At 36.7% G+C, this 19,393-nt stretch overlaps 1 protein-coding gene across 1 annotated transcript in view; it reads right to left on the bottom strand.

The window, feature by feature from the left end:
- Positions 1 to 19,393, bottom strand: part of NBAS (NBAS subunit of NRZ tethering complex) — a 195,410-nt gene that overhangs the window by 141,607 nt on the left and 34,410 nt on the right. The window contains exons 17-23 of the mRNA XM_059835890.1: positions 18,556 to 18,707; positions 17,552 to 17,686; positions 17,202 to 17,280; positions 16,369 to 16,473; positions 15,936 to 16,072; positions 1,391 to 1,474; positions 593 to 746 (exon numbers count right to left, since the gene is read on the bottom strand). Coding sequence (XP_059691873.1) covers positions 593 to 746; positions 1,391 to 1,474; positions 15,936 to 16,072; positions 16,369 to 16,473; positions 17,202 to 17,280; positions 17,552 to 17,686; positions 18,556 to 18,707 — 846 coding nt within the window. The remainder of the gene's footprint in view (positions 1 to 592; positions 747 to 1,390; positions 1,475 to 15,935; positions 16,073 to 16,368; positions 16,474 to 17,201; positions 17,281 to 17,551; positions 17,687 to 18,555; positions 18,708 to 19,393) is intronic.

The raw sequence follows: 19,393 nt of genomic DNA on the forward strand, positions 1-19,393 counted from the left end.
TGATGAGCTCTATTCTTACTTGCAATGCTTATCTTTACCACATAGAGCTTCAAACATTTTTAAAATATGAAGAAAAGAAACCAAAAATAAGCTGCATGGTAGTCCCACAGACACACAATAAACCTGCCAGGAAGAAACCATGACAGTACTACATATTGGTATACCAGTGACATGTGTGACTGCCACATCTCGATATATATGGCACAGTATTATATGACAGATAATAAAACATGTTTCCTGATACCCTGTGCACAACATTCCCTCCCTCAGTTACAAACATAAAACGCAATGGTAAACATTTTTCATGGACTACGAAAGTGATACTATCTGCTATGGTAAGCGAAGTAAACAGGAGTCTACTGGCTTCCTGTTCATTCTTATGGATCAATTATTTGGCTGAGTAAACTTCAGAGCAAGTGTAAGTACACTGCAAAAGAAAAAACGAGTACTTCAAAAGCCATAATGAAGATTGAGACACAGTGTATATTACTGAGGGAAAAGCGTCCCATCAATACACATTAAGACAGGATTCTGTCAAAGAAGGCTGATCAGCCCAAGACAGCCGTCATCATTTCCTCACTGCTATTCTTACCTGCATTGCATATTTTTCAATTTCCTGTGCTCTGCTCAAATACCAATCGGTAACAAGATCTACTGAAAGGTCAGTAGTCCTATACTTCAGTAACTCAGGTTGCGTTTCATACAGAAATTCGCCTTCATCTTGTAAAGCTGGTTCAACAATCATCCTTTTGAAGGAAAAAAAAAAAGTAAGTATATGTTTAAGTATACATTTGCTTACTTTTTTTCACATCAGTCTTTTTCCTAAAACTTCTGGTTGTTCTGAAAGAACATGATACAATCAACCTACCATTACACCAATAATTTGAAGAGACTCAAATGCTAATTGCAGGAAGTGTTAATTTTTGTCAGCAAAGTAACTAGTAAGAGATTCCAAACATGAGATAGATCATGAAAGAAAGAATCCTGTCTACTAAAGACACAGGTATGCTTTCCATCTGTTCCTCACACAGCGAAAGGCAGCTTTGTGATCCATTAATGCTTCTACGATAATGTCATGGTTGACAAGTAACAGAGCAGAAGGAAAAAACAAACCACAAATACATCAGGATTCCCACCAGTAACCTCCCCCCTGCTCACATGCACTTGCAAAAGTTACTCATCTCATAGTCACACTGAACATAATGCTGTAACAGGAAAGAGTGGTTTGCTCAGTCAGTCTCACTAAGAAAGCTGAAAACACAAATTAGTGTGCACAAAAATAAGAAGTGAGTCTTACTGGGTGAGAACATTTTAAGAACTAATAAGTAAATTCTTTATCTGAGATGTACATAAATATAGAAAAAACATTTTGCTTTTTCTGTGTACTTACCTGCATTCTGCTTTTTCACACCAGTCTTCTTCACGATGTTTCTGCTCATTCCAAGGAAGAATTTTCAATGTCCCCTGCTTGTAACTGGTTTAACAGAAAAGGGGAAACTTTACACAATGTTGGTTTGTTTTGTTTTTTTTAAATTGTGGTGGCATTCAATTAATGGAATACAACTTATATGCAAGCATTTCAGTGAATTCATAATAAGCACATAATTCAATTACAGTATCAATTCTTGATCACTTCCTTAATGAAGCTATACAAGTGTGATTTTGCCTGTATGATATCTGTAGAAACACAACCTATACTATTGAACATCCACTAAAAATAAAAAATTATTTTCTTACTGACCTGCCTTTAAAAAAAAAAAAGCCACAGTAAGTATTCTGACTTCATATGCCATCATGGAAGACTGAAATAAGCAAAAACCTCTGATCTTCACAGCTTAAAGAAAAAAATAATTCTTCAAATTTTAGCGCAAATCCTTGTACTGAACCGAAACAAGATATGCCCTGCTGTACTGATCTTCTCAATTAAATTTAATGTGGTTTTCTCACTACAAGCTTCCACAGTGAAACATTCTCTAAATATTGAGGGTGAAGGAAAAAAAAACAGCATCTGTTTAAAATGCAGTTTAAGAACACTACAGGTTATTACTAGAATGATTACTTATGGCTCACTGTTGTAGACTAGTTGTTTAAGCAGCATAAAACTTGAGAAAACCAGGTCAAACTATGAAGAACATAAACTAAAGGGGAAGAGAAGAGCCATATAGGTTCTAGCATTTGTAGAAATAAGAAACAAACCATGTACAAAGTAAAGACATTAAAGTTTCAGCATACTGAAGCAATAAGCTATTTTAAATCTCATTGATTTTCTCCTGAGCCTGATAATAAACAGCAACAGCAATACTACATGGACAATCCCTATCTATAAATTAACAACTGACACAATCTTCGCATCCCTTGAAGAGCAGCACCATAACTCAGTAGCTTAAAAAGAAACACAATTCCAACAAACAGGTCAATTTCACAATATAGTAAGAGTGAAAATAACAAACTAAAAATCAGTAACTCCATCTCATTTAGCAACAGCCATTAAATACACTTAACAAAGCAAGGTATGTCCATACTAACTGCCCTGCCCTGTACGCACACTCATTTCTCCCAGAAGGTCAGCCACTCTTTCTTTCCCTCCTCTATGCACTAACAATAATGCCCTGTGTTTTATCTGTAGTAATTCCAACCCTCCAAATGAAACATGCAGTAGAAATCCAGCAATAAACTGGCAGAGACAGATTTGCAGGCTATAAAAGTCATAAGAAAGGAGGGGAGAAGATGGAAAACTGATTAATTCCTGTGTCTCAGCTATAGTAACATCGGCATTCAGTTCCAGTTCAGTTGGACAAAACGCTCCACAATTATTTTTATAATTAGGCACCATGTAGCAACATCACTGAAAAATAACTAATAAAGAAAACTCCAAATTAACATTTATGGTATAAAGCACCGGGAATAAAGTCACTTTCTGATTCTGGAAAGATTCATCATCAGTCCATGTTTTTTGGGGATTGGGAGGGGCTGTTGTTTAAGTCTTAGATAACAATTTATCAAATAATTTTAAATATTCATGTTTAAAACTGGGTTCATAAACTAAATTAATAAGGTTATATTTCAAATGTCATACATGAGAATGTTCTTATGAAAGGCCCAGTTTGTAGTGAAAAAGCTCTCTTTATCAGTTGAAATGTCAAATAACAGAAAAGCCGAAGTGTGATTAAGACTCCCCTCCAAAATATACAATCAAGACAGTATAAGCAGGTCTTTATGTTACAATCAATAATGCTCTCCTTTTCTATATTTTATTAAACATAAAAGAAAACTGGACAAAATTTTATTGCTCAAGACAATTTCTTTTCATAGTAAAATTTCCCCGTTCACTTCCCAGTAGGCTTAGATGACATTTCAGGGGGGATTGGTTGGTTTGTTTGGGTTTTGTTTTGTTAAAAAGAGAAAACAAGAGCTTTTATACAGCAGAGGACAGACAAGGGTTTCATTTTAGAAGCTGTTTCAAATCATGTCTGCAAAATTGTAGCAGAACTACCACAAGAGAGTAACAGTAAGAGGATATTTTCAGGTAACAACTCCGACTTCACATTACAGACAGCTTTTTTCCCCCCAACATTAGCTACACATACCAATACCTTATCTAGTGTTCTGCCTCCGAGAATGGTAATGCTAAGATTTTGTTATTTTACTGTATTATAAAAAATAAAAAAAAATCTCAGATATAGTGTGGGCCTGTAAGACTTGACTACACCAAATCAAATCATTTTAATCTTTTATTCATAAACGTCAGGTGTAAAAAAAGATTTAGTCATTGGCAAGGACCAGTTAGCAGTGGAAGCTCTCAAAGGAGCCTGAGGACTTGGGCAGTTTCAGAAGCAGAAGAATCACAAAGCCAAGCTGAGAGGAGCTCTCACACCACATCTTGCCCTTCCCTTAGTCTCCTTCCCATAGCTCCACTAAGAATAGCATGAATAGTACTGGGCAACCTGTAAAACAAAGTCACCCCTTCTCTGTCAGTGTCTCTCTCACCCACCCCTTATTAAGACAACATATTGGTTGAGCCACCATCCCTGGAGGTATTTAAAAGTTGTGTAGACCTGGCGCTTAGGGACAAGGCTTAATGGTGGACTTGGCAGTGTTAGGTTTACAGCTGGACTCTGTGATCTTTTCCAACCTAAATGATTCTATGATTCTATTAAAGAGAACACAAACTGTGCCCCTACCCCCCTCTTCCAAATACTGGCTTTTGCATGAGTCTCTGAAACACTTAACTGATGGAGGAGCAACAGGGGGGACACATGACAAGTAAATAATTACATCAAGCTCCATTAGAGAACTGCAGCAGACACCGTTTATTGTATTTACTCTGAAAGCAAATTCCTGTTCCAGGTAGTCACTTGCAGACGGTTCACAGCTCTTTCAAGTAAGAGCATTCCATCCGCCTAAGTCTTCCCATATAATCTCAGAGCCCCAGGAGAAACTTAAGAAAGTTGCTTTGGTTTGGCTGTTGTTTCACTGGTTGCTTTTGTTGTTACTGAGATAAAGAAGTTATGCAAAATAGTAAGGAAAGAGGTGCACACATTTAATAGATATTTAAATTTCAAAATTTTCCTCTTTTGGCTAACAAGTTATTAAAAAAGAAAATCACTAGAAATAAGCAAAAGACAGAAGTTTAGAACACAAATTTAAAGCTACCCATGCATAAATACGGGATCAGACTGACAAGGAACCAAGACATTCCAAAACTCACATGCACGCTCCTAATGCTACTATCCCTCAGTACGAGGCCTGAAGGAAAAAAAAAAAAAAAAAAATTACTGATCCAAGCCTGTACTGCCAAACACTACAGTGAACACATTCTTAATTAAGCTGCCACATCCTGCATACTTGCCATAGACGTGGCAAAGTTACATTCTGGGATCACAGCTCCAGTTAAGAAATTGTAGCACAAAAGGTTTGTAAATGAAATTGGCAAAATTTGCAAATTTTCTTAACTGACCTGAATATCAGGATGAATTGTATGTTTCTTCCCTTCAATTATTCTTAACATAGTTGAGTCACTTTCCTGACCCTGATAAACAATATTAGAGACCAGACAGTTTAATTTTCATGCAAGCAAGAGTTATCCACCCAGCCTAAAATCAAAAGTTACTAGAAAACACTTCTCACAGACTGATGCAATCGCCTATCCGGCCCTTCTCCCCAACTCATTTCAGAAAATAATCTGTATTTCCCTCTCCCCATCTAAAAGTAAGTATTTTCTTCCCTATTCCTGTAACACAAAACGCACCTGGGTTCACCTTTAAATTCCAACGGATTCAAATATTTTTTAAAAATACATTTTAAAATAGAATCCTTTCCAATTAACAGAAGTAATGGGTTAAGTACAGACTCCATTCAAAATAACTTCTCCAACACTCCACTATGGCTTATAGTTTCAACTAAAGTTGAAAGCTTATTGCTTAAAAAAAATGCTTGCTGAGAAAGATCTCACTCGATTCGAGTTCTCAGACTTTGCTCTCTGTGTTTGACAATTGCTTTACTTCCCTTTCCCCTCACCTCCAAAATCCATCAAATGAGGAAGCAATGTGCAACTCTGCCTCCCTTTCCCTACCTTACTCAACAGGGTACAATAGAACAAAGTTGGAAAGTACAGAGACAAACAATGTGAATGACCAAAGGTAATAAGTGTGTGATCATCCCTTCTGTGAAAGCCAGAGCAGACTGAAGAATCCTAGAAGAAAGAAAACAACCAATATGCTAAGACTGATATAACATTGTTCATTTTTTCATCTCACTTAAACAGGAAATGATATTTTGCTGGGTTTACTTCTTACAACACTGTAAGCACTGATAAGACTAGCAGGGTCTCATTTAAAATAAACAACAGCAGATACTGTTTTACACCACATGCAGCTAAGCTGTTAACTACTCACTGCATAACACAGAAGATAAAGCACCGTGTATTTGGGTTCAAAAATAGAAAGAATTCTTATAATTAAGTATCCTGAAAGTCTACTATGTCTAGAAAATATCTAGTTCAGGAATATTTCAGCCACGTATTATAGACACTTGAGAAACATCAGCTAAATGTTGCCATGTGCTTGCCTGTACCTGTTTTTTTTCCCCTTGGCAACTGTTGTGGGTCATTTGCCTTCTGGCCAAATCTACCAAGACCAATCTCATGTTTCAGCACAAGGTTTTGCAGGAATGAAACCTACAGTTGTCCAGACACATCAATTCAAGAAGTACTATAAGCATACTTCAAGAGTTTTTTCTGAAAAGTTTATTAACAGACCTCACCATGAAATACTAAAGAGGAGAAGACTTTTCAGTTCATGGGAAAGAACTGTCATGCAGTGCAATCTTGACTGGAAAACATCTACTCCATCTTTTTTCCCTTCTCACAGCAGAGAAAGTTAGAGTTAAATACTTTAAGTTAGGTTTATGAATAAGCCATGGAAAATTCTTTTAAAAGTATTTTCTGCTCTGGGTCAATTTGCCATTTTAAAAGTATTCAGGTTTACCATCGGAATAAGTTGGAAAAGGAATTTTAGATTTTTAAAGCTCTCGGCAAGAGTCAAGCAGCACTCAGTAACTATCTCCTCTAAATGCTTAAAGAGAACAACTGCAAAATATCTCATCCTAGTAGAAATCAGCAACTATGGAAAGTCAGTTTTAACAGATACGTTTCTTGCTGAGCTAAGTTCACAAAAAAAACCACAGCAAAACCCACACCACTCAGAGCTGACTGCTAACTTCATTCACCTTCTCAACAACCCTAAAAAAAATAAAATCCGTAACTTCCTCCTGCCCCCTACATGACTACATCCAACTGTCCTTACTTTCTCTCCTCATTCTGAAGAGTTTAGAAAAACTCTTCATATTTGAATTCAAACACAAGGAATGGAATAAAACAGTCTCGGCACTAGCAAAGAATGGGAAATCCCTGTACCCGATTCCTTTATAAAGGCAAAGAAATTATTAAAACGCTGTGTTTATTTCAACATTTATCACAAGGTTTTTTCTTAACTGATAGTTATGTTTTAGCACAGATTTTTTTTCCCCTCATATTTCCATTATCAGTAACTCCAGTGACTCATGCATAAACAGAGAGCAACAAAACTCTGTTAAAATTGAAGCAAGTCAGCTGCAAAAGATTTCAGGCATCAAAACACCACTGCAGTCTGAAAACTCAAAAACATAAATGTAGATGAGACAGAGAAGAAAAAAGAGATACAGACATGAACACATATATGCAAAGAGGTAGGGCTTCCGTTCTTCTACCATGCTTTTGCTTACAACACATGTGCAGCAAATCCAGCTGAACTGGGGCACATCAGAACCACCGTGTACACCCTGTGCACATTACATACGCCTAACTGGGCTGGAAGTGGTAAATGTAGCATGCACAGGTAGCTTGCCGTATGTGCAACATACACTGTCTGCTACTGCATCCAGAATTCATTAGTGTCTCTGCTTATGCTACGCAGTTTTGCAGTTTTGTTCTAGACACTGAAATCCCAGAGGTCAGAGACATGGGCAGGTTCCTATTTGGAGGGCACTCAGCCGAAATTCCAGATATGGGGACAGATCACTGTAGTCACTAAGGCAGGTGGCCTTCTTTTCCAAATAAAAAAAAAAAACAAAACCACTATCAGCTGTGCCAGACCATAACTCTACACAAATATTAGCATGGGGTTTTTATTTTTTTTCTGAGCCACTGCTTGCCCCTCACCCTTTACCCTTCTCTCTTTTCTTTTCAACAGTAGAATAAATATGATTGGAGCCCAGTAAACTGACAGATTACAGAGGTATTCAACTCTATTTCTTCAAAAAGAGCTGACTTTACCTGTATTGCTCTTTTCACTCTATTGTTTACATTGGCTTGGCAAGTCTTCCCATTCTTCTCTTTCGCAAAAGTCCATGCTATTGTAGTTTCTGTATCCTACCAACTGCATTTATTCAAACCTGCAGATTATTTTCTCTCCAAGGACAGGCTTTCAAAAGAGGAGGGTCTAATTCAGTTTTAAGGTCAGAGTCCAATTCTTTCTATTGCCAATAGCAACTGTGCAGTTTTTTTTTTTCCCCTTCAAGCATTTCATACAGCAGGCCTGTCTCCGAGACTCATCTAGTTGAGGATTACAAGGGAAAAGATTTTAAAAAAAATTTCTCAACTTGTGCGTATCGAATCCAGATTCCAAGGCAAAAGGCAATTCACTCCAACACATTTATAAAACAATATCTTTCTGCTGAAAGACATGCACATTTTTAAGAGTAGGTTTGGGGTTTTTTCTAAAAAATATTTTGGGAGTAGATTAATCTTTGCTTTTTCTTTTCTTTGTTTTTTTTAAATCGTGTCTCATTGTCTGAAAAAATAATGTTATAAATACTAATCCTGCATTTCAAAGCCTGTATGTTACATACTGGAATAGTTCTGAACATAATGCATTTAAGTAAGAAACCCAGTATTGACCTGCTAGACGTGAGAAAGCTATATATGAAAGATACTGAACTATAAAAATAAGGCAGTGTTTCCATCAAATGATTTTGTTATCCACTCAAAACGTTTTTAAGAATTGTGCTTGATTCAGATTTTATTGTATTTATTTTTTAAATTATCTCAGATTTATGTTTTGTGATAAAAGTAATGTAAAATCCTGAAACTTCAAATACTCTTTTCCCCCTGCTGACACTTGTACACTTACCAGAATTTTTGTTTTCCATATTTTTTACTGTAGGTACACTGTAAATTATTTTAGACTTCACATTCAAATTAGCACTTCCATAATCCCCCCTACATACAGATACGGAAGCATTAGAAGGAGGCTATATATAATATAGTTGTACATAATGCAGGATCTGCAAGGGAAGTTTTATAAAATATTCTTTTTTAATTTAATTCAGAAGCTCATTTGTCTAAAGCCTGTATCTTCGCAGACAGCAATGGGGAAATCAATGACAGTTTCTGTTGCTCTGCAATTCTTATGGCTCTGAAACAGTTTTATTATGTCACAATTATTCTATAACCAAGATTGAAATATGAGAAGAAATGCATCCCAGATATATAGCCTTAAACAGCTATGATATGTATGGCATTTTTCATATTGTATGAAAACATTCTTTTCTACCATTATAGTAGTTTAGTAGTGAATTTGTAATTGCAACTATATAACTGATTACATGTATTTTTAGGTTTCCAACTATTCAACATACTATGTGATACAGAAGTGGTTGGCAGAGAGAGCAGCTCTTCATTTTCCAGGAATATCCACAGGACATGACAAATTTATCAAGACTGAAGTACAGCTGGTGCCTAAAACAGAGTGCCAGAAACACCACACATTTTGGGAAAACTAATCCACATGAACTAGTGGAAAAGGTATCCCAGCTGCTTTTGGCTGCCACAGTTAACTACCGGTCAGAATTCCTGCCGTGCACATTGCAATGATAGGTCTTTCGAAGCAACTCTGCCACCAGAGGACAGAAGTTATATCTGATTTTGTATAAACAAATCAAGCTATGTTTTAGTGATGTGGGGAGAGGGGAACTTCTTTTTTTCCCCTCCCAGAACAACCTAGACTGAATAATTTAAACATCAAAAGAGTCAACCAACACTACATAACTGCAGTTTAGAAGCTCACTGTGTTTTTTTCCTCGATGTATACAACTAAAATTGTGAGGCAATAGCTTTCACAAATATCAAGATGGGCTATTTTAAAGACACAGCTGAACTTCAAGTAAGATCAAAGCTGTCTGCCACCATATAGTGAAAATACTCCTTCAGAACTGTGCATTGATAAAGCATAGTGAATGTTCATGGAATAAATTTTGTTCTAAACCCTGTAAAAAGGTGACAAACAGGTAAGAGAATGGCAGCAATATACTTTCATCAAAAGACTGGGGAAGGCAAGCCAAGGTACAGTTCAGGACTACACACACAGAAGACACACATGGTGGATGAAAACAGGACAAGTCAGGGTTGAACAAGCCACAAATAAAAGAAAACTCTGTTAATGCTGTGTGGATAAACAGCACAGGCAGAGCCCAGCTCACAAGCTAGAGGAAGGTATGCAAAGGCTGCTACTGGCCCACCTGAAACCTTCTCCATGCTGCACACAAGGACCTCTCTCAGCCTTCAAGTGCTCCAGTCCCCAGTCACCTTGGTGGCCCTCTGCTGAGCTTGCTCCAGTTTACTGATGTCTCTCCTGTACTGGCGGCCAGTATTCTAGATGCAGTTGAACGAGCGCGGTAGTCTGATTGCTCAGTCTCCTGGCTGTGCTTCTGTTGATGCAGCACAGCATGCTGCTGGCCTGTGTCTTGCCTGTGCCATCAGGACCTCCAGGTCCTTTTCAGCAGAGCTGCTTCCCAGACAGTCAGTCTCCAGCCTTTATTGTTGCAAGAGTTTCTTCAGCTGCAGGAACGGAACTTAGCATTCATCCTTCTTGAACTCCCCAAGGCTCTTGCTGGCCCATTCCTCCAGCCTGTCTAGGTCCCTCTGAATGGCAGCTCAGCTCCAGCATAGCAGTTCCTGTGAAATTTCCCTCCTTCCTTGGTGACAGCTCATGCTCTCCACGGCTCCCTCATAGTACCTATGGTACTTTTGCCAGCTGACTTTCTGCAGCAGCCTTCTGGCTGCAGTGAGCTGCTCCTGCTGCTTTCCCAGATCCCCACATAGGCCAGTTTGCAGAAGAGCTTCTCTTCCTCCAAACCACTGCTGTAACTTTTACATGGACCACAAGAACCTTCCCCATTCCTACCAGAAGTCAATCCAGACAGGAACAGGAGTGCCATCATGACAAGTTCATCTTTCCCTCAACAGTTACTTTTTCTACTTCATAGGGGATGGTAAGATCTGAGATTTTTTTTTTTTAAAATATATTTTCTGTTCCAAACACATCCTTGAAATAGTATTAACTACATCGATCCCTCTACCTCTAAACTCTTTTTCTCCTTTCCTGTAGTGCAAAGGAAAAGAAGAGCATATAAAACTTATGCCCTTCTTATTTATTTCACTGTAGCACTATACAAATGAATTCAAACAAACAGAACTGTTCATGGGATTAATTCTTTTAACATGAACACTTCTGAACTACACTAAAAACAAAAGCAGTTCAGCTTCAGAAGAGAAGAAAAACTAACATGCAAAAACGAGGACCGTGTATTAGACAGTTCTGCAGACATTCAGTCAGTCATCAAACCTATTTACATACACATACTAAGGAGAGATGAAGCTGTAAGAGCTTTATCAAAACTGCAGTGTCGCAGGCAATAACTAAAAACCTAGTTCAGGAGAAGATATCATTATGGAAAGGCAAAGTTAACTGCTTATGAACCTCTTAGTTTAATTGTGTAGTATTTATCTATTTATAGATGAGAGTCTAGTATGTGGAAATTTTCAGATTTTAAAAGCTTCACTAAGTTTTTAGAAGATATTTCCACTCCTACCCTAGTTCATCAGGCAAATGGAGTTCATCCAGTAAAAATTCACTTTAAGCCACAACTGAAAACCAGTATTTGAGGAAGTTAAGGAGTAAAAAAAAGCAGAAACATGCAAAAAGTTGCTATCTTAGAGGGAAGATTTTTACTAGTAGTGTAATGTGCAATATAGCAGACTTATGGCTGTTGAGGGAACCATAAATTTCAATTTCCCAACTTCTGTGAGTTTAAAATGTGAGCGGTAATGTTGTAATATAGCAGTTAAATGTAGTAAAAAGCATAAGAGAATTAAAAGAAAAGGAAAAATACTGTGTTTATGTATTTATAATGGTGGTAAAGTATTATTTTCCTCTGAGATCACCTTTAAAAACCTGAGGGCAACAGTCTTAACTATAGACTAAGAATGCTAGCTGTAGCTATTAAAATAGAGATTAGAAAGAGCTATCATCTCCTTTGAATACCTAAAAACTTCTACCACCTGCACTTTAGTTGTCTTAACAGATGAAGTCTGTGCATCTGATGGATCTTTGAGAAGGAGTATGAATCCCAATGAGTAAGAGACAGCAGAGATTCAGGAGCCATCATTATAAAAGAAGCTGAGAAACAATACAAAAAGAAGTAGGAAAACATTACAATCACAATTCTGCAAAAACACATTACTGAGTAATGTCAGTCTATCACAATACCAATTTGAAGCCAACAGGCACGTAGAGCCCCCAATGTGTCTTAGTATTTCAGATTCCTTCTCAACTCCAGAAGCTGTTGAGCTTATACAACTCACAGTCCTTTTCAAGAGTCTCATGAAGACATAAATCCTCTGTTCAGACATTACAAGCCTCCTCCTGAACAGTTCTGACAGCAACCCCTAAAGATGCTAAGCTACAAAACATGTGCCAAAAACAAGAAACAAAAGGATATCTACCACTTGAGACTTTTTACAAGTAGATACAGAAAAAAACATATGCATATACTTCCTAACAACTTGGCCCAGAAGACAGAAAAAATGAAATTATTCTAACTTTTTTCCCCCCATTTGTTATGCCAACTCTTCCTGGACTGTTAAGACCTTAAAATTTTTGTGACAACAGCCTCTAAATGCCATACTAATGTAAATGACATGTGCCGGTAACAAGAAAAACAACTGCTTTATGCCTATAAAATGCACTAGCAAAACAAGCCTTTCTTTCACTAAGTACGTAGAATTTACTACTTGCAGCTGAACTGGAAGCTCCAGATGAAAGGAAATGGCAGTTATAATGCAACCTTTACAAAAATATTTCTCATAGGTAATGAAATTCTTCAGAGATAGCATTTCTATGTGCATCCAATGTTGATGGTGGTGTACAGCAAGCAATTTTGTTTCAATGCTTTTCCCTTGGCAATGGCTAGAGGTGATTATTTGTCCCACCTCACCCGTTTCATGCACAAACAAGGCAGCACCTGCTATACAATCTCAAGTTTTTCCTCAGCCACATTCTCCTATAGCTGGAGGAACAAAGGGAACACAGAGCAATATGGTGAATTTCCATAAGGATAGATACCACCTCAGAGAGCTCCAGCTGGGAACCAACCCTTTTATTGTTTAAAGTGCTCCATATACACAGACACAATATGGTTAATTCACAGCAGTACCTCATCCTACACACACAGAGGGCCATATATGAAGACCTAGAAGACAAACTACAGTATTTTTTTCTTCCACGAAGATCTTCTCTGCCTCCTGAGCTGCACACTGCAGGAGGCTGAGCAGCGAAGCCATCAGCAAGGCAAGAACAAGGCATTCTTTAAGCAAGGCCACCAGGGCAGGCTGCATTTTTAACATGGGCACTATCATGCAGTTGTTCCATGTTAGTGGTCTCATGACATGCATCACAGCAACCAATTACCCTATTGGAATCTCTTGGTACAGACAGTTATGGCCTTGACTTTTCAGAAAAACAATGAGCTAAAAGAAATCACAAGACAGATCTGTCTTTTTTGCAGCTGAAAGTAGAAAATCCTTCTGATATCCAGCATACACCCTATTTCATAACTGCAACAGAGTGAAATTTAAAGAGGAAAACCAGACTTAAGTTATTTCCTGACTCAGAATTCTTTAAAAGATTTGTTTAAAGTAGAAGTTCATGAGGACAGATTGAATCACTCTCACCCTTCATCCCAAGGCCACTGTAATTACAAGCCGCAGAAGCTGAAGAGACAGTAAGTCGTGATGCTACAGGCATTTTTTCTACCAATTAAAACATTGGGGGTTATATTTTTGCAATGTTTTCCTTTTGTTCAGAAGTTTATTAATTACAGTCAGTACTTGCAACTTTTTACTATTATGTGGCAATGAAATAGTTCCGTAAGTTGTATCATAATCTTGTTCAATCATTTAAGGCAAATTATGTCTACATGCTGTGTTCTATAGAGAAGTAAACTAGATAGCACATTCATTTAAACTGGATTTCATAACAACAGCTATGTACCTACAGAATGCCAGCAATTCTATTCATACTAATAACTCATTTAAAAAATATATGTTAGATGTGAAAGGCCCAATAAACTCACTTTAAATGACCAAGAAGTTCAATTCTCTTTGACTCACATGAAACAAGAATTGCCAGAAGCTGAAGCTATTTGGACTAGGGGGGGGGAGAGACTCATCCCATTTAAAAAAAAAAAAAAAAAACACACAACTACTTTGTACAGCTTAAGACTATTTCATTCTTATATTGTTCTCATTAATAGATATTTTCATCAACACATATTTAATTCTATTACATTAATAAAATAGAGTTCTAGGGAGTGTATTTAGCAATACTATGTGAGTAATCAATTTTGTAACAGGGAAACAGTTTTAGAAAAAGCTTAGATCAAATATACTGTATATTTTAAGTATATGGGATTTGTGTATATAGGATTTGCTCTCATCCCCATTTTGTAGTTGTCCAAAGACAAACATTCCAAAGACATACAGTATTATCTGCTTTGCAACCTGGGGAAAAAAAAAAAAGGTGTGAAACTGCACCTGCCTGATCGTAGCACTGGAAAGTTCTGTCTGCAACGGGAATAAAGATTCAAACTCTATATTTCCATTTTTCAACAGCAGACAAAACTAAGTTCTTAACCCTTAACTTCACATCTTTACTACTAGATCACTGGTGAAATGTTTTATTTTAACTGTCATTTTGCCTCTTGGCACACAAGTCAGTTTCTTAAACAAACCAACCAACCACAACAACAAAATAAAAAAACAAAACCAAGAACAAACAACCCTTCAGAAAAAAGGGGAACCTGTTTATGAACACCAACATATTATAACCACATTTAAGACGACCCTTTTTCCCTCCCTCTCACATTATAAATCTTATCAAAACAAAAGAGAAAAATTGGAATATATTTTACCAATTTTATAAACACTGCAATAATTTCTCTTCATGGTCCTAACCGTTACCTTAAAGAAAAGGATAAAAACCAAGTGTTTTCACACCATAACTAAATAACTACATGTGTTCCTAATACTACCAACACAATAAAAAAGGCACTGGGGTAAGTATCAGATATCATGAAATAAAGACTAACTTCTACTCAGAAAGGATAAAAGTGGTAAGTATTATAAGCTAGGAAAAATGTCAGGGGAATAACTCGAATTAAAAAAACCTCTTCTACGTGGAGAATTATCCAAATGGGACTGTTAAAACTTTGAAGGAAAAAACTTAACTATCATGCTGGAAGACTACAAAAAAAAGAAAAAAATTATTAGCTACTCCAAAAACTATCCCTCTGAAGTAAGGCTTCAAAGTCCTATTGTAAAATATTAAATAATGAAATCTCCCTATTTCTTTATGGGCACTGAACAATATGCTTCAAAACTAATTTCTTAACTGAAGTGTTTGAAAGAAACACTATAGAAGCAAAAAATTCTTTTAATTAATACACAGAACATTATTATGATGTTCAAGGAAGACTCTTATGAAAACGTATCTGAAATTGGCAGCAAACTAACTTTTTACACTGAAATGAAAGAGTAGGAAAGTCTGTATTTAAAGCTTTTCATAATTCTACCTTAGCAAGCTGCGTAAGACTCAGTAACAAGAGATTAATGATTTTGAAGTTACTGACTGCTAAAGTGTTAAATTACATTTCCAAACAAATCCATAAAAACATAATTGCTTCCAGGGAGCTAAACACTTGTATTATTAATTACCTAATGCTGGCTGTTATTACAAACCAATTACAGACTTGTATTTACACCTGTGAAAATCTGGGCAGTTTCAGGTCAGAAAAGGCCCTGCAAGGCCATGCTTCCTCTTACGTGTAGCAGAGGCAAGAAGATTTAAAGTCCCTACTTTCCTGATCATAACCAAAAGAGACCAAAAAGCTTCCATGAATGGCACAAAGTAAAGCAGAAAATGAAGACTGGTCAAGTACATAAAGGCAAAGCCGCTCTCTTGATTCCAGGTAATAACCAACAGCAGATTGCCATATATGGAAAAAAAATTAAGTATTAACCTAAAAATCTTTTTTTTAGTTGATATCTATTGATGCATCCTTACCAAGCTTCAGGCAACAAGAAAGCATATTCATGTGGTGAAGTAGTCTCTGGAAAATTGGAGAGAATCGCCTGTCTGTGTGGAAGTAAAGCTGATCCATGGAAAGTGAACAAAATTTCCAGGGCTCTGACATTGCTTTCCTAAAGACCAAAACATTAAGTTGCAAAACTAGCCTAAGACTGATTTAGACTGAAAATGAGCAAAGAATGTAAGCTTAGGTCATGCAACAAACATTTAATTTAAAAATCTTCTTTAGCAATAAAGAAAATCAGCTCAGGGTCACTGCATATATTTATTTACAATCAAACAAACACCCCCCCCACCTCTTAAATTCCCACTGAGACACAAGCAAGTTCAAAGGGGGGAAAAGAATGCACTTAAGAGAAAACAGCAATACCAAAACAAAATTACATTCTAGCAAAATAAATATTAATACCCGAGCATAAGTTCTTGCTGAAAGTACAATATTCTGATTTCTGAACTTCTTGAAGAATTCGCCATCGTAGTGCTGTTCAGCTGCATGAGGCCCTCCAAGGATTTCCTTTAAAAAAAAAAAAAAACACACTTATAAAAGATTGGGTTTTATGCAAGATCTACAAAAGCATCAAAAAGCCTACAAGTTTCTTTATCTTAGGATGAGTAAGTATGAGATATATGTGGAAAAGCATGCTGTTGTTTTTTATTTGTTTCCAAATGAAAAAAAAAAAGAAGCATTTTTGATTGATAAGCTAAGACAATTCTCTGTCATATTTTAATTAGGGTTTAGACAACATTAGTTACAAAGAGATGTGGTAAGTCATTACATGACTAGTGAGTGCCAACTGCAAAGATAAAAAAACTAAGCAAAATACATCCTGACATTCCAAAAACTTTCACTTCAGTAAGCTCATGGAAGAAAAAGATTCATCAGAGAATCTGACTAGAATTTGCTAATTAGACTGACAGAGGGAAATAATAGTATTCCTGCACCAACTCCACATCCCGTGTTGTTGCATAGCTTAACTCCCTGCAGACACAGTATGTTCAAAGCAGGCTTCTGCCCAACTAGAAGCCGGCCACGTGCAACAGTGAAGCAGGAGAAACACGGTAGCTTGAGCAGAAAACACCTTACTTTTCTCAAGTGAGAGACAGTAGCATTTCAAGAAGACTACAAACATAAATACTACAATATATTAACAAAAAAGATATGATGATGTGACAAATAAGTTACAGGAATACCTATGGAATGAGAACTCAAAAGAACTGTAGCCAGTTACCAAGTGTCCTCACCTCATAGGTTTCAAGGCGATCAAGATAAGTTAACAGCTTCAGCCTGCTACGGCACAGTTCTTTTTGTTCCAGTGTCAGCCTGTGTTCAAAACAGGAATTTTTATGCTTGCAATTGATATTGTACATCACGTGCATATGAAGACAACGGTTACACATTTTAATGACTTTATGCACTGGAATACATCAAGAAACTAAGTAAACCAAGAACTTTGACACAACATAATGCCAATTAAAATTTAAACCACTTTCCTATTAGGAATAACGTATATGTGAGTAATTAAGTTATTGCAACTGTGTAGTTATAACAAACCTATTACTCTGAATAAAACATGGCCTAACATTTCATTTACTTGGAGAAGTTTACTGATAAGAGCAGTTCTTGAAGCTTCTTGGCCTCTTTTTCGTTTCTAGTATCCACTTCTTCATCTGGTGACAAAAAGTCTTCATAGGGAATTTCAATGTCCACCTCCCCTGGTAAGATAAATCTGGAAGACAAAACCAACAATGTAATCAATGTTGATTAAAAAAACAACAAAAAGATATGACAAACTAATTTTTGAATAAACATACTAACACAGCTTTCTATTTATGTCTTGACTAAAATCAAAACTTTTGTAGAAAACTGTAATACTGAGTTTTGCTGTTGTAACAGCAGCAGGCACTCACCACAAGCCAACAAGAGGAATCATCTCTTGTTTCCACCCCCTCCCTAAAACAAACCGAAAAAACCAAACCACCAACCACACAGCTATGATGGTTGATAAAAGTTTCTAAATTCCATAGGTAGCACTGGGATTGGCAGCAGCTCTACAGCACACAATGGTAAGAGATGACTACACGAAGAAAGAACAGCCTTTTCTATTTCTACCACCAGGAACTAAACAGTGAAGAGAATTGTCTCTGCACATATTTCCCCACTGACCCACTGTGTTTTTCTTTGTTCCCCTCCCCACCTGAACAACAGAAGATCATTATAACAATTAAGACATACAACAAAACACATTTATACAGGTAGTGGCAGCTTCCAGAAGATGCAACAGAAACAGATTCTCATAGAAAAATAGTGACATCAGAAGTTCTCTATGATGAAGAAAATAAAAGGGCATCCAGAGAAGGTGGAAAATGCAGTACCAAATCAACAGTGATTTTACCTTTGTAAAAAGTAAAATGAGAATAGGTACCTTGTGGATATCTTTAGAATAGTTTGATTCAAAGCATTACCTTTCTTTATGTCCTGCAAAAGCATCTTAACATTTTCATTAGTGGTTGATAAAGTTGTACCAAATCATTAGAAAAGACTTCATACACCATTCTTTAAAAAGAAAACAAACAAAAAGAAACACTCTTCCCAAACCTGCCGCCATCTTCTCCTCTTCCTATGGCCACAAAAGCCTCCAAGTCTGTGCCTTTCAAGCCATACTGAAGCAGCTTCTTAGCAGCATCCACATTATCTGGAACTCTTTCCAAGCACTCGTGAAGAACCCATGCGCGCTTCTTAATTTTGCTCTGTCCAAGAACAAGAGCACAGATGCAATGTTATATGCTTCAATTCAAAGCAATGAAACTGGAGATGTTAAAATCTTCTAATGTGTTTCTTCCGCTTAAAAAAATGTTAACTTAACCTCAAGACTGACAATGTGAACGAACAAACAAGGTGAGAACGAAAAAAAATACAATTCCCTCAGAGTATATGTGGCAGAAAAGGGCACAGAAATGCCAAATGATTTAGCAGAACTTTCACAACAACTGGAACAGAAGTTATTACGTGTATTCCCTAATTAGTACCACTCCTCCTTATGCTAAAAAAAAAAAAAATATATATTTTGGGCTAAAATGTAGTTGCTATAAACCAAGTGTATTCCACAATAGCACTGGAGTCATTTTGAGTATCAACCTCTTCACATGCCAATAGGATTCTGTGACAGGAAGGACACACCAGGATCACAAAATACTATTGGCCTTATCTGCTGATCTTCAGTTGAGATTACATAGCACATGGAGAATGTCTACTTGTAAAAAATCTTATTTTGACATTCAATTAATATCTGACTTGAAAAAAACAAAAAAATTATATTTTTCTAAATCCTTTGGAAGACCATTAGATTGTGCATCTTTGACAATGTTTGTCTGCTGAGTTTGAAGTCTTTCTTCCAAGCCAAACAACCCCATGTTGGATTCTACTGAAAAGCTCC

This window comes from Gavia stellata, chromosome 2 (genome assembly GCF_030936135.1).
Source record: "Gavia stellata isolate bGavSte3 chromosome 2, bGavSte3.hap2, whole genome shotgun sequence".
Taxonomy (NCBI): Eukaryota; Metazoa; Chordata; class Aves; order Gaviiformes; family Gaviidae; genus Gavia; species Gavia stellata.